Source organism: Xiphophorus hellerii, chromosome 22 (assembly GCF_003331165.1).
Source record: "Xiphophorus hellerii strain 12219 chromosome 22, Xiphophorus_hellerii-4.1, whole genome shotgun sequence".
NCBI classification, from domain to species: Eukaryota; Metazoa; Chordata; class Actinopteri; order Cyprinodontiformes; family Poeciliidae; genus Xiphophorus; species Xiphophorus hellerii.
Genome location: NC_045693.1, coordinates 22,631,048 through 22,647,185, shown reverse-complemented (window position 1 = coordinate 22,647,185; position 16,138 = coordinate 22,631,048). Strand labels below are relative to the sequence as shown.

The 16,138-nt window shown below is 40.5% G+C and overlaps 1 protein-coding gene across 20 annotated transcripts in view; it reads left to right on the top strand.

Moving 5' to 3' along the window:
• Positions 1–16,138, top strand: part of camk2g2 (calcium/calmodulin-dependent protein kinase (CaM kinase) II gamma 2) — a 58,604-nt gene extending 42,466 nt beyond the window's left edge. For 2 of the 20 annotated variants that reach the window (XM_032553110.1, XM_032553119.1), the window contains 8 exons: positions 2,762–2,802; positions 3,381–3,413; positions 6,901–6,945; positions 8,748–8,793; positions 12,098–12,173; positions 12,271–12,365; positions 12,611–12,862; positions 13,765–16,138. In XM_032553110.1, coding sequence (XP_032409001.1) covers positions 2,762–2,802; positions 3,381–3,413; positions 6,901–6,945; positions 8,748–8,793; positions 12,098–12,173; positions 12,271–12,365; positions 12,611–12,843 — 569 coding nt within the window. In that variant the 3' untranslated portion in view covers positions 12,844–12,862; positions 13,765–16,138. Of the gene's footprint in view, positions 1–2,761; positions 2,803–3,380; positions 3,414–5,092; positions 5,171–6,900; positions 6,946–8,747; positions 8,803–8,919; positions 8,989–12,097; positions 12,174–12,270; positions 12,366–12,610; positions 12,863–13,764 lie in introns of those variants that run through there. The other 18 variants (XM_032553108.1, XM_032553118.1, XM_032553113.1 and 15 more) reach the window with 11 other exon arrangements.

Here is a 16,138-nt window from a genome sequence, read left to right as displayed (position 1 = left end):
TGCATGGAAAACTGGATGAACAGAATGCAAAGTGTTTCTCCTGTCGGCTGTTTTTCTTATGTCGTCTCTGCTCTTCTGCCTGCTTTCTTGTTTGCGTTTGATGGACTGAGCTAAAACGGAGCCTCGCGGTGTCTGTGTGCTTCGAGCAAAGCGCTTCTGTCGTCATCAGAATGGAAAAAAAAAAAAAAAGCAGGCGGGAGAGTTGTGTCAGCTTATGGTAAATTACATAGTGGGAGTAAAACGGCACAAACAATGCATAAGTGTGCAGTAGAAGAGAAATAATACATGGTTTTTAGATTATTTTTATTTTTAAATGAAAAAAATCTGAAAAGTGTGGCGTGCTTTTTGTGTTCAGCCCCCTTTGTGGAACCACGATACAGTCACAGAGACACAGAAATTCTTACCCAGTACCTTTGCAAAATAACTCAATAAAGTAAAATAAAAGCTAATTTTTATCATAGATTCTCAATTAAATTTCTGTTTGGACTTTGACTGGGCCAGTTTAATATGCTTTCTATGGTAGCTCTTCCTGTATTTTTAAGGTTGATCCATATTGTTTCCAGTTTTTTGCAGCTTCTAGCAGGTTTTCTGCCAGGATTCTTATCAAAATTCCCAAACCTAGCAAATAAAAGCACCACCGTAGCATGATACTGCCACCACCAAGCTTAACCACGGTGGCAGTGGGCTCAGGTTGAGGTGCAGTGTTAAATTTCCACCATGTTTTATTTTTATTTTTATTTTTTCAGAGGTAGTACAGCACTTTTAGTTTGTTTTTTAACAATTCCTTTTTAACACTTCTAAAAGATTTGTGGAGAGAACGTAACAGATTCCCCAACCGGAGCGTCGAATCTCTGACTCCATCCGGAGTTATCAGGGGCCTCTTGGCTGCTTCTCTGAATAACGCTGTTCCTGCCTAGCCTGTCACTTCAGGTCGACAGCTGAAGTTTTGTTTTTTTTTTTTTCTTTTTGCAGATGACGATTCGTACAGTGTTCAGTGAGAAACCCATAACCTGCTGGGGTATTAATAACCAGACCTGACACGAAATCACCCACAGGTGCAGTCTTTTTTTTTTTTGCCCATAAGCCGAATATATGCACTCCACACTTTTCTGATAATAGGAGGCATCCCCCCATTAGCTCTGATGAATCATATATATATAAAATGAGATCAATCACTGTTTTTGAATCCAGGCCAGATTTGTGTCGAAACTAAAGGCGCTCCGGAGGTTTCGTCCCTCCGCAGCGTTTTGGTGTGAAGACTTTGAAGTGGATGCTACTGCATGCTGCGCTGCATGAGCCAACCACTCGAGTGAAAAGGAAGCTTTTGACTTGAAGCGAAAGCCTGACTCTTGTTTTGAGTTCAGATCTTAAGATGCAGATATTAAACGCGTCACTGTTTTTTTTTTTGTTTTTCTTCTCTGCTCTCCGTGCTTGTTTGCAAACGGAAGGTAAGGGGCCCCCCCCCGCCCCCCCGGGACGGGACTAACACAAATATGGTTTTATGTTTCACTTTTATTTAAGAGCCGTGCATTTTTGCATGTTTAATTTGCATGTCTGTACCATTGGAAATTGACGTAAAGAAACATGAGCACCTCTGGTTGAGTTTGAAACCATTTTTAAACATTTTTTTGCATCTTTCATGGACATGGCAAATTGAACCAGGAATGGGTTTATTTAGGGGTTTTCTTTCCAAATGTACAGTTCAGCTCATTGAATTCAATTAGAAAGTGTGTCCAAACTTTTGGTCTGTACTGTACATGTTTCTTTGAGTTTATGATGGATTGAAAGATGACGCCTAGAGGTAGAATAAATGTGGCATGAAAAAAAAGGCTCAACAAATAGACCTTTAATGATCACTGCTGTATTTTCAGGGTTTCTGCTGAGCAACAAAGAAAGCATTTTCAAAATATTTTAATCTGGTGTAAATCATGGCCACTAATCATTGGAAACAGTTGGAATTTATAAACCGTGAGTTATAATTTAAAAAAAAAAAGTTTTTAAATAAAATGAGGGCGTGCCGTGGTGGCGTAGCGGTTAGCGCGACCCGTATTTGGAGGCCTTCAGTCCTCGACGCGGCCGTCGCGGGTTCGACTCCCGGACCCGACGATATTTGCCGCATGTCTTCCCCCCTCTCCTCCCCCATTTCCTGTCAGCCCACTGTCATATAAGGGACACTAGAGCCCACAAAAGACCCCCTGGAGGGGTACAAAAATAAAAAATAAAAATAAAATGAAATCTTTAATTAGGAAATGTTGTTGCTGTAACACAATTTCATTACATACATTTTAAGGTGCGGAATCGACAAATGGAAATTTACTAAATGAGTTAAAAACCTTGTGAAAACATGTCACAGCTTTACTGATTAACTTTTCATTTTCACCTAAGAGTTAAAAAGAAGGGGAAAAAAAGGCAGATTGATTAAAAAATGGGCTGAAAGTACATTTAGTGAGGCTGTTGCTGCCTCCTGTAAGAAAACATAAAAATGTATATTTAAAGATTCTCAAAGTGGTTTAATTTCTAAATTGAGGCACAGGAACCTTTTCGTTCTCGTTTTTTTTGCTTCGTTGTCGTCTACCTGTCGTGATCCTCCTTCAAAGCGTCTTTAATTAGGCTGACTGTCCCCTGCGGCGCAGCTGTTGTGCCGTTTGTTGCAGTTATCCTTCCCGCGGCGTTCTTGCTGATGCAAAGGTGAACCTGACGTGAACTTTTCTTGTCTTGCTGTCTCACACTGTCCTCGTCTCCTTGTCTCACTTTCTTTCAGCGTGCAAAACCTTACTAAACAAAAAGTCGGACGGCGTGAAGGTAAGTTTTCTGAGCGATTTACTCCTCTGATTTAAATCTGTATTTATCAGAAATGCGTTTTTAAATTGTGTATTTTTAGGGCTTGGTTCTTTAGGTAGAGTTAGTTGCTCAGGGTTTTGTTTTTTGTTGTGTTTAGGTGTAGAATTGAACCAGAATTTACAAAATCTCTCGTGTCGACTGAGAGTGAGAGTCAGTGCATGCGGTGAAGCGCCATGATCAACAGGGCCGGAATAAAACTCCCGTTTCACGCAGCGATTTAAACATTAGAAACCCACCTCTCCCCTTCTGGACCCTCCCTACATCTACAGCTGTCTGCTCTCTAATATTAGCTCCCTGTATTTATTTTTCTTTTAGCTGATTATCTTTCGTTTGTTTTTTTTTTCCTCTACAGCTTTAGTATTTCTTTCTCACATTTTCTCCTCTGTAAGCTTGTGCAGCTGTTTTGTTTTTCCTCTCTTCCCGGGATCAACCTGGCAGCTTCACGTTTTGTAACTGCTTCTGATACGTTCCTTGTTTCCCGATGACTTCTTGTTTTTTTTTTTTTTTCCCTCCTCCTCCTTTCCATTGCCGTCTGTCAGAAAAGGAAGTCCAGCTCAAGTGTTTGTTTGATGGTGAGATCGCCTCTGTTGTTTTTTTGTTGGGCCTTTTCTTTTCTTTCTCTCTCTTCTTTTCGAGTTTACTTCTGTCTTGTTATCCTGCTTACTTTTTTTTTATTTATTTCCTTTTGGGGAAAGATGTTTCCGGTGTCTTTTTTTTTCTTTCTTCTTCTTTTTCTTTTCTTTTCCTGTTGGATTTCCTACATCCAGCATCTGTACGTCTCCCCCTTCCTCCCTCTCTTCCACCATACTGGCCCCATGATGCCGTTTTAGCTGCAGACAAACGGCACATGCCCAGATTGCTCCTGTGAGGGGTCATTCTCCTGCTGACCCCTAGAACTTAAATCCAAAAGCATCACAGATGTGAAACTTTTTTTTCCCTGCTGCAAATGTTCTACACCTTTACAACCACGTCCCCCTTTGTCCCAGTATTTACATTTTGATTGTATCATTATTGCGTTTTGTCTGAGAATTCATCTTTTTTATTATTTATTTATTTTTGTCCTGTGAAAACAGCTGTCTTTACTGCGCAAAGTAGTTGGAAAATATTATACTCTTTTAGATTTAATTGAGCTTTTCAGGGCTTGTTCAGTGCATCTCTCCAGTAAATGATAACTTTCAGTGTTTTTAACATACTGAAACACTCTAAATACAATAATTCAAAACTTGGCAAGCAGAATGCGTTGTAATTTCCTAATTTTCAGATGAGTTATTATAGCAAACCTATTCTAATTAAAATTTGGTGGTCATGGTGCTTAAAATGACGCGGTGCTTAATGTCATTTTAAACATTCAAAATATTTAAAATGACAACAAAAAGCATACCTAAAAAATGTCTTGAATTGCATTCAGAGGCCACAAAATGATCCAGAAGGGCCACAAATGGCCCATGTGCCACACTTTGGACATCCCTGGTTTAAAATAATCTGAATGAGTCTTAGGAGGAAGTGTTGGAAAAAAGCATGGATGGTCCCTTTGTGAATGTTAGGAGCACTGCCTATTAAAATTTGTTCTTTTAGCCTAGTAATAATTAATGTTGCTTTTCCTTTTCATAAATGAAAGCCATTAGATCATGTGCGTTTTATTTTCCTTTTTGCATTTTGGTAAAAAAAAAGAAAGTGAAACCATGATATTTTTCAATCAGGGTCATACTGTCGTACTGAGCTTCTCTGCGATTAAAGGGCCTTCACCAAGGCCTTTCACTGCATGCACAGACCTGTTCTGGTTTATTATTAGCACTTTTATTTCAGGTTTGTAGAGATGAACTCAACTTGTTTGAGCATTTATCTTTTTCTTTTTTTTCTGTCATCCATCTAGCAGACGCTAAACTCTTTTTTTTTTTTTTTTTTCTTCTGTTGGCAAAATAAAAATGTCTCCGTTTTAAAATATTTGTGCTGAGTTACTATTCTGGACTTTTTGCTCAACCTTTGATTAGTACTTTTCATTGTTTACAAATGACTGTTCAGGATAAGCTGTTGATAATCAAAATAAGTCAGATGTAGATTCATAGCAGTGAGCAGCAGAGAAATGTACGGAGCATCTCTTAACGCCCCTCCTGTAACACATGCAGGATTAATGTATCGAGTGTGTAGCTTAGCCGCGTTGTAGCTCTGTTCCTGTTTTCCTCCTGTGGCTCCTGTTTGAGGGCGAACGCCTTTAGCGGGAGTCATTCTGTGTTGTGTTTCTCTGACCCAGTCGCAGGGGAACAGTAAAAACAGTGTAGTAAGCAGCAGCAGCACCAAAGACAGCAGCATGTCATCCTCCGTGCCAATGGTACCGCATCTGTTTACGTTCACTTGCGTTGCTTTTTGTGAACTCATTTCATATTTTCCTTCTTTTTTAGCGTTTAGTTGCTCTGTGTCGCCCCCTGTGTTGAGTAAAGCCTACTCTGTCTGTGTCCTCTCTGCCTCTCTTCCCTCTTCCTAAAAAAAAAAAAAACAACTTGTGGTGTTTGTGGAGAATTGGACAGCTTCAACACTTGAACAGCCGCTCTGTGACTCTGAGTGTCTATCCTGCTCATGTTTTACCCAAACCTCTTGCAGACACACACATGCACATTTACACGCCTACAGACAAGTTACTTTAATTTTAAGGTTACAACAGATACTTTAAGTTTTCTCCAGCTCACCTGGGTGACTGTATTGTATGCCCAACCTGTGTGTTGTTACCAGTTTTGGCAAAATGTTTTTTTTTGCATGAAAACAAATTCTTGAGGAGGATTTCTGGGTACAACAGGAGCTTGATAAGTCGAGGGATGGATTAACTGCAGGAGGATGCAGCCCCTGTGTTTTATAGATGAGATTTTAACACCAAAATGAAATTCGGTATCATTGATACCGAAAATGATCACTTTGAATCTTTCTTCACTAACTACTTCGTTAAAGACCACGACTTCGTATGATGAGTGCACTCATTAAAAAAGCCGATCCAAAGTCAGGATTAAAAACATTATTTTAATAAAATTTTAAGCAGTTTGAATACAATTCTAGTCAGCAGCGTTACATGTGTAGTAAACCTCTAGAGGGTTACTTCTTTTTACAACATTACTCGCTCTACAGGTGTCCTTTCCCCATTTTTTTTGTCCAAGCCTACGTTTCTTTAATCCCACTTTAGTGAAGGGGCTGCATGTTCCCAGGTTGAGTCCGGTGCTAAATTGAACCACACATGTGCCACCACTCTAGAATACTGTGTGTTGTGTGTTTCTTGACTCTCGGGGCTCTTGAACGTCTTTGTGCCAAATGTTTCTGTGACAGAGGACTGAGGAGGAGGAGTCGTCACACAAACAACGTGGGCATCGAACGGACGTGCAGATTTCTGATGCATCCTCACAGTTCAAGCAGGCTCACTTTTCAGACCAATAACTTTAGGAGGGCTGGTGCAAGACGCTGAATTTTTATTATTTCACTCTTTGCTGCCAGGAGGAAAAAGCAGACATTTCAGTTAAGATGAATGATGAACAAGGAGCTCGGTAAAGTGGTGATTCTTGTCAATGAGCTTGAAGCTCTGCTGAGTGGAGATCTAGCCCTGCTCTGGATGATAACCCTTCAAAATAAAACGACTTGTAAATGAATGGAGATCTATCCGCATGTAGTTGGTGCTTTACCTGCGTCTTCTGATCGTGAGCTTTGCAGACGAAATTTTACTTTTGATATCGACAGAACCGCACACGGTCCTAACAACTTTCAGCTTATGAGTATGCCTTATGAAATCTGCACTGCATGCATGTCTTAGAGAATCCTCCTCCTCAGTCATGACCTCGTTGGTGAATGCGTGTAGTTTTTGTTCCTTTCTGTGCGTTTTGGAGACTCTATTGGCCACAGAATCAATGCAGGGGAAACAAACTCTGCGCCTCGACAATCTACTGTAAACGGTCTCTGTGCTTTAGCTCTTGTGCCCTGCTGTGTTTGTACTTGGGATTGTTTTGTATGTCTGTGTTTTCGTGGAATATGCTGGCATCGTCCATCCCCTCCCTGCATGGTAAAGTGTCTCCTGCCTCCCCCCAGGAAGCCCAGACAACTGTTGTACACAACCCAGCAGACGGCACCAAGGTAAGCCGCTCCTTCTCCAACCTAAAGCCACCAGCCCATACCACTAATCAGAGTACGCATTGACAAAGAAAACATCTCAAACGCCAAAACATGCAGATTTAATTATGGTTTTGTAAAGCAAAATATATTTCTGCCTCTTTTAGATTAACTTAAATTGTTTCACACTTTATTAAATTAATAATACGTTGTTAAAGATCTTTTTTTTTTTTTTACAATCCAGTCTGCTTTGTTAAAGTTGTAGTTTTCCTTTAGAAAGAAGTTGTGTAGCATAGGTATTGATAGTTCATATCATACATGTATAAGATGGAGCTTAAATTGGAGAGCAGAGCCTATCGAGAGTAAATTTCTAAACTTTTCCCAGAGTCTAACATTTGCACACCTCATTAATTATACTAGACATTTGGTTACATGTGGGCCCTGATTGTTTTGCCCCTCGCTGTTATACTTTTTCTAGTTTTTAGGAGTTTGGTATCTGACGTTTTCAAATATGAGAACGACAAACTATTGAGGTTAACTTAGAAACTATTTTTAAGGAGACCCTTCTCCTTGACTTTTAATGTTTGTTTCACTCTACAATTTGAATTTCTAACTCATTTGAACTGCTCTGTAAATGATCTACGCAAAGAGCAAAGAGAATTTAAGATTCGACTTGGATCATGGAAACTGTCCTGTGCTTGGTAGCAGTTAGCTTGGCTGCACTACTTAAAATTTAAGTGAATTTTGGATCTTTAGATTATATCAAGTGTTCATAAATGCCCCCCACAAGTTGGTATCTGACTTTTTTAGACCTTGGACATGCTCTTTTCAATTAGCCCTGCTCTTAGTAGCTGTTAGTTTGACTTTGACTGTTAGCTTTATTCCACCAGTTGAATTTCTAATTTATTTTTCACACTGAGATTGTAGTAAATTTCTAAATGCCCATAAATATTCCACACAAGAAGAATTCAAAATTTGTCTTTAATAGATGTTATAAATTCTTTTTTAGTGAGTCCTCTGCTTAGTAACTGCTAGCTTATCTTTACCTAAACCTTGTTAGCTCGACTTAACCTTTCAAATGTCAAACCTTTCAAACTCTTCGTCCCGAGATTATTCTGAAAATCCAGCTATTCACAAGTCTTCCATGCAACAGAATAGGAGTTTTTATTTTCCCACTAACCAGAAACATAGTTAGGCGAATATGAGAATCCAAATAAACGCTTTGAGCTTCATCAACCGAGTAAAATAGAAAAAATATAAGGATCCTTGTAGACGCTACTTGACGAACCTTTAAAGAAAATACAAATGTCATATTTACATAACATAAAGTCATCTTTTAACAACATCAGACTTTACTAAAACAGAAACAGTCTTCTTCTCAGATTAGTTAACAAGCTCGCAAAGTCTTACTCTTAACATGATATTCTTTTTACTGACTATTCTCACGTTGTCACCCGACATGCTTCTTCTTGAGGAGCGGTGACACGGCCAGCATGCGGCCAGACATTAATTGCAATTTAAATGAATGATTAAAAATGAATCTGTCACACTGCTGCCTTGGTGTGCGCGGGCGGCTCTGTGCATGTCCCCTCGGCTGCCGTCTCGGCTGGTTTGTGCTCCTGGGAGGGAGACATCCACCCCTCCATCTGTCCGTCAGGTTGACTGTGTCCTCACAGGCACTGTGTCCAGAGCTGTCAATCATGTCTCAGTCATAAAACTCAACATCAAAGAAAAAACTTGCTTTTTTGTTCTCTCCCTCCTTTCTCCCACTCTCCTCTTGTCTTTTCTCCGTGTGTCTTTTTGTGTGAACCCTTTGTGTTTGACAGGGCTCCACAGAGAGCTGTAATAACGCCGAAGAGGAGGAGATGAAAGGTAGGAAAGGTACTTGTCCAACTTTCACGTTCTCCGCATGCCTCTTTCAGCTCACTTTGTGGCATTTTCAGATCAGAGAGGATGGAGAAAACAAAATGACAATTTGTTTCCTTCCTTTGTATTGAGGTAATGCATGACTGCAGGGTTGGTGTCTTAAGGCATCTGTCAACTCTTATTCCACCACAAAGAGCTTGGGTGAGGGCTGGGAGTCTGGAGGATTTTGTAGTGAGATGAGCATCGCGGGAAAGATAAGTGTTGCATGTAAATGGTTTGCTTTTCTCTAAAAAAAATAAAGTGGGGGGGGGGGGGGGAAGAGACCTCGTTACCAAACAACACAACGCTTCTACTCTTTATTTATTTTTGTGATAATTGCATGTTGTTTTGTCAGACACTGAAAAATGCCAATGAAGGTTGAAAGTTCTTATTAGTAAATGTTATAGATGGGTCCAAGTTTTTCATATTGCGGTTACTTTAAGTGTTGGCACATGGCTTGAGAGTTTGCTATAAATTAATGCCACATGAAGAGTGTTTGTGACGTAAGCAGAATCAATGGAAAAATGAATTGAACGCAAATTCCTGAGCCTTGTCACCGAGTCTGCTTCAGGTGCGTTGAAGGATGATAAATATGTCCTCCCATATTTTATCTATTTTTAAGGAACCTCTTCTCCGTGAGAACATGCTCCAAAGTGAATCAGGTTCCATAGAAACGCACAAATACATCTTAAACGGTCCAAATTACCGGCAGAGTTTCACATCGTTGCATCCTTAAAGCTTAACTGCTTTCCAAAAATTGGTCTGATGTCTTCTTGCGAGAGCTAAACTTGACATACATCATATAATGTTAGATATGATATGGATAACTACTTAATTACAAAGGCTGGCTGGTTCATAAATGATAGTAAAAAATGTATGCATCTCAAAAAAGGCATCTCAAACTTTTTCTTTTTTTTTTTACATTCTGTCACCTTTCAAAGACAAACTGTAACGTGATTTACTGGCACATTTTGTGACAGACCAAGACACAATAGTGCTTAATTGTGAAAGGGAGCTAAACGCTACATAGATGTTGAACAGAAAATAATTGGGAAATTGTGGTGTGTGTTTGTATTCAGCCTTATTTGAAACTAAAACTCTTATATGCACATCTTCACAAAATAGCTCAAGATCTGTCGGGGTAGGCAGATCTTGAGGTTTTCCAGTTGTTGATTCTCTACATTTCCAGACGATTGTCTTTTAAAATCTCGTCCTTAAAATGTCTCCACAACATTATCAGGGATCTTCACAATGTTCAGTAATGCTCTCCAGCGAACCTCTGAGGCCTTCACAGTACTTCTGTGTTTATAAGGAGTTTAAATTCCACATAGTTGGACTCTATTTACCAATTCTGAAGGGCAAGTGATGGGCTGGGCTGGAGTTTGCTTTGGGGTATCGATGTAAAGGGGACTGAATAGAAACACAGCACACTTTTCCCTGATTTTCTTTAAAGAAATAGACAATTTTACTGACAATTTACAATTCCACACTACTTTGTATGTCTGTTACACAAACTCTTAGTAAATACATTGAAGTTTGTGATTGTGACAAAATGTGAAAAGGTTCAAAGGAGGTGAATGCATTTGTAAAGCAGCTCAGTATTATTTAGTATGAAGTAATTTCCATTTCTTTACATTTGAAAAACAAATCCTGATCCTTGCGGCTCACTACCCGTCCTGTTTGAAATAAATGGGTCATTACCAGAAACTACAGATGTGCAGAAGGTAATTCAGAGGCAGGGAAACATCTTCATTGAAGGCCACTGTGAGTTAGCGGAGCCAAATGGGAATATCCCACCACAGTCATCGCCGTTTGTGTTTTGTAATGTGTTAATGTTGTGTTTTCATTTTGTTCCTGGTCCAGATGAGGCGCGTTTAGCGTTGCTGACGTTGTCAGCTTGCATGGTTCGTTGTGCTTGAAGTGTTGGTGGGATTTCGCAGTTTCCTTCTCATTGTGTCATTTCAAATGACCAACTCGGATATTTATGTCCTGCGGGCTTGCTTATTGTCTTCAGGCTGGCTGTCGGCGGACATCTGTGTGTGTTTTGTGTGTTTGTCTTGACAAACAGCAGTGGCTGCTGGTACAGAGAGTTCAGAGACAGGGCAGAGCAGCAGACTGTGTCTCCTCACTGTCCACCTGTAAGTCAGCAGGTTTTTTTCTGTTACAGTCTTCCTTCAACAACCAACATCGATTTTTCATCATTTACCCCGAATTCCCTTCTAAATGGTTCACCGTTTAAAAAGGAAGTAAAGGAGTCCTCCTTCCTTCTTCTTTTTATCTCAACCGAACTTGTTTCTGCTCCCTATCCTGTATTGCCATCTGCTGGCATGCTGATATATAACTGCAGTTCTTTGCTTCTCAGTTTTCTTTTTAAATCCCTGTAAATATTGACTGTGTGCAATAAAGCTCAGAGGTCATCCATATAATTGGACCAAATGCACTTGATATGCGGTTGGTTCCCTGTAGGAAGCTGGAAGTGGGCCCAAGCCAGGGTCCGATCAGTCAGACTCCAAGCTGCAGGCGAGTAAGTGACAGGATGACCGTTAGACAGCAGGCTGGAAATGGTTTGTTAGAGATTTATCTCTATTTTGCCTATGCCTGATGGAAGACTTTATGGATAAACGTACATGCAGATATTAAGGTTTTTTTGCGCCAAAAGGTTTTTTTTAGTTCGCTTTGCTCGTTTACTCCTTTGTAACGGCTCAGGGTGTCCGTGTGTCCTTAAAAAGTCTTAAATTCATTTATATAATATTAAGGTCTTAAATTTTATGTTTTAATTTAATGATAGTTTTCAAATTTTGTCTTGATAGGACGTTTTCATATATTGAATATTTTTTTGTCTTGCACCCCCCGTAATTTTTCTGTCAGACAAAAGTTTAAGTTGCACTCTAGACATTTTCTGAGTCGGTTGAGGCTACCGCTAACTAGCTGCTAGCATACCTTTCTTTGCTAGTCAGCTAGATTTTTTTGAGTCTATCATGGGTAAGTGCAAATTTATAACCAGTTGGCTGGATGAAGTTTATCCATTTCTGTAGAGATATAGGTATTACATTTCTCAACAGGGTAACCATGTTTGGGTATTTTACGATCTCATTTACTCAGTTCCTGGTAGCTGAGTGTGCCTTCCCAAACTGAAGTGGTGTGTTTTGAAGTGGTTTTTAAAGTTGAACAGCGAGTCGAGGTGGAGCGTGTGGTTTAACCTCCAGATGATTCTTGACTTTCTGTAACATTTCCTGGTTGTGTGCCCCTCCTCCTCCTGTTTCTGCTTCAGCTCGGAAACAAGAGATAATAAAGATGACAGAGCAGCTAATCGAAGCCATCAACAATGGGGATTTTGACGCTTACACGTACGTTTTTCTCGATTTGTCATTGCCTGGGCAACATGTGGAATAGATTTAGTTTTGGTTGGCTCTGTAGGTCAGTAATTGATTTGTCTTCCTGCAGGAGAATCTGTGATCCTGGACTGACTTCTTTTGAGCCAGAAGCTCTTGGAAACCTGGTGGAGGGCATGGACTTTCACAAATTCTACTTTGAGAATCGTAAGTTCCTCAAACTCTTTACCATTTAGTCGCTATCCCTGGCATATATACAAAATCCTATGTGAGGGGGAAAAAGCATGCATTTTTTTCCCTTTGGTTGGTTCATGTCCCATAAATATGAGTCGATTTTAACATGTTACTTTCATCTTCCAATTATTTCAACAAGCCAACGCGCACCTTTTCCAAGACTCCCCGTTTTTCCAAAGACCACCTTCAGCAGGATTGCTCCTTTTGTGTTGTTGCAGTTCTGAGTAAAAACAGCAAACCGGTCCACACCACCATCCTCAACCCCCACGTGCATCTGATCGGCGAGGACGCCGCCTGCATCGCCTACATCCGCCTGACGCAGTACATGGACAGCCAGGGGCGGCCTCGATCCTGCCAATCGGAAGAGACCCGCGTGTGGCATCGGCGCGACGCCAAGTGGCTCAACGTTCACTTCCACTGTTCAGGAGCACCGGCTGCACCGCTGCAGTGAACGGACAACCCAGGCCCAGGTGAGGCAGCAGCGGCACAGAGCGGCTCAACACCTGGTTTATGTCGAGTTTGAATATAATGAGCAGGGAACCTAGAATCACTAAGCCTCTGCAGGTGTTTTCAGGCCTCCTGTCACATTGCCCTTTGCTACTGTGCCAGCACACTAATTACCTGTGAATCCTGGTAAAGTTTCATTTATTCACTCTGAATTTTAGCTAGCACTGGATGGTAATTTTTATTTTTATTTTTTTCCGATTAATCAAATTTTTTGTTTTTGAGAGCTTAATTTTTGGAAAATCTGAATTCTTTTTTTAAAGATGCACTCCTGGGGTTTTCGGCGTTCAGAGCGATGTCAGCACGCAGGGCGGCCATCTTGTTTGAGAAGCACGATTCACCAGCTTTTGCTTATTTAGACTTTGAAGTCAACTCTACAACAGAGTTGGCTTCTGGCTAGGCTATGAGTTTTATTTCCTAATTATGAAAAAAAAAGTTATAATATTACCAGAACATTATGAGAATTAAATAGTAATTTTTAGGAGAACTCCAACATGAAAAATAAAGAATAAAATGTGGAATGTTGAGCATCTTGTTGAAGATATATTTTATCAGTTTTACAGATAAGGAAATACTTCATTGCTTAACACATCATCAACTTATTACCAGTAGCAGTACCAAAAAAACCCCCAAAAATATTAAGATCAGAAATTAGATCTAGTATAAAAAAAAAAGAGAAATTTTATGTTCAAGCCGTGTGACAGAAAACTTCCACAAAATCTGCCACATCTACTCAAAAATACTCCACACACATTCGCAAAATGTTTGCCTTTCACTCCATTCTACTTTTCACTATGTAGTTTGACAAGCGTGCCGTGAGCTAGCTGCGCAGAGACTAAAATTTTTTCATTTACTTTTTCCTCTCCAGGTTTGCCTGAACTTGAAATCTACTTTTCTCTCCGAGGTCGGAGTGGAGCCTGGATCCTGGCTGGGACGAGGCTCCACGGGATTCTCAAAAGTGGGGAAAATATTACAATCTTTGAAAAGGAAAAAAAGCAACAACAACAAAAACACACATTAAAAAAAAAAAAGTTTCAAAAGCTTGAATGACCAACACCAATCCAGTCCATCCCCTTGCTAGATGATGATGACGATGAGGGGCTCAGCTGTTGGGGGCCCTGCCTTGCAGACGGTGCATGCTACTGATGGTTACACAGGGGTGATGCTGTCCTGGTCCTTGTTCTCCCACGGCCTTTTTCTCCCCTCCCCCTGTCTCGGATTTGAGTGTTAGAAATATAAATATTCATCACCACTTCGACAGATTTCCTGGGGCAGCGGGAATATTTGGAATGATATGATCACTTTGGGCCAAAGCAGAGCAGCTAAGTGCTTAATGCAAGTATTGTTTGTGTTTGAGTAAACTGGTATATGGATGTGCTGGTAAGGTTCAATAGGAGCCGGCAGTGTTTTAACTCCTTATGTTACCGAAGGGACTGTTTAGGTTTGTTTTTTTTTTAATATATGCTGAGAGCTTTGTGTTACTTCCTAGTTGAGGGTTCATTTTTTTTAAAGCATTCTGGGTTGACTTTTTTTTTTTTTTTTTTTTTAAGAAACATGGGTTTTATTTAATAGAACTGTCTATAAAGAGATATTTATATTGAGGAATTTAGGGGAAATTATTTGCTTTGTGGATGTAGGAAGGGAACTTATGCAGGCGATTTTTTAATTTTCATTTTATTTTAAATTCAAGCTGTAAATACAAAGATATCGTCACACAACATGCATGCACACACACGCTCACAGTCCTCCCCCCCCCCTGCTCTTTTAAGGTCAAGCTTTTTTAGATGCGTCATCGTCCTGAAGTTGCAGAAGGACTCCCCCCCCCCCCCCCCCCCCCCCCCCCCAATCTGTTTGGTCTGCAATGATTCAATCCAAACACAAGGTGGCAGCGTTGGTAAAAATCTGAACCTTGCCTTAAAATGTCCAAATCTGAACGTCAAGTAGGCGTCGTGGACGCTCTCTTGGTTTCATGTTTGTGTGTTTTTAAAGGTAAAGCATGATTTCTCCAACTAGCCATTGGCCTGTACTGTTTTTCTTTTTGTTTGTTTGCACACTTAAAGACTCGATGCTGTTGCTCTTCCGAAGGAGTGAGCCTTTCTGCAACTCCAGGTTACGCTTGCCCAAAAAAAAAAAAAAAATCTGACCGCCTCACTCTACCTCTGCCCTCTCTTCTCCCATCGTTGACCTTCACCAAGCGGTCCAGTTGCCGTCGTAACACCGCGCCGCGTGACGGAGACGAACCCGTCTCTTGTTTTGTTTTTTGTTTTTTGGTCGTGTTCTAAGCTGTGTGTCGTCGGTCTTGGCTCGCTGTACTTCGGTGTGAAGTCCTGCTAATGTAAAACAGGTTGCAGCAGAGGGATTTGATGGGAAGAGGGCTACAACCAGGACCTTCACTGACACCAATCAGTGGGATCTGGAACTTTATTTTTTTTACTCTTATTTTTTTTTTTTTTTTTAAAAATCAGTCTCTGTTCTAAATGTTGTGGTCATAAATGTTTCGATGTTTGCATTTCAATGTTTCTAGGTTGAAAACAAAAGGAGCGGGTGACTTTTTTTTAAAACGATTCGGAAAAGTTGTTATATGAACTGTTGTCTCCAGACTGAATCACAGCATGACAGAAGCACACGAGATCACCCATTCCCTCTTCCTGGGGGAAAAAAAAAAAGGACAAGAACGCACGTATGTGGGTGTGTGTGTGTGTGTGTGTGTTTGTTCCACGGTGTCGTCCGAACTCTGTGTGACTCTGTACCAGCAAATGAGCAAGGCTTGTTGAGTGTCTGTCTGTCCTGCGCCAGGCTGCTCCATGGTAACTCACGCTATAAATGGGCTGACGCTTCTGACCACGATGTCGTGTGTGTGTGTGTGTGTGGTCGGGCGAACTTTTAAGAAAAGAAAACCATCTGTGAGCCTCGTCTTGTACAAACTGCCTGTGCTTCTGTTCGATCGACGTGTCTGAGACGCCATGAAAACTTGTGTCCACTCCTCCACCACGCTTTGTAAATCTGAATCTGTGATGTTTTTATGCTTCTGAGTAACTAGTTTGTGCTGTGGGCACCGGCCTGGTTGTGTGTTGATGCCACCAATCTAAAAACGTATTTTTTTTTATTTTGATAATCGTATGTGGGTGAATTCCCATGCACCAATGGGAAGATTGAAATGAGGGAGGTGGGGGGGGATAATAATAAAAAAAAAGGTTCAAGCACATTTAAGAGGCTAGTTTTAGAGTTAAGGGGTGTACTAT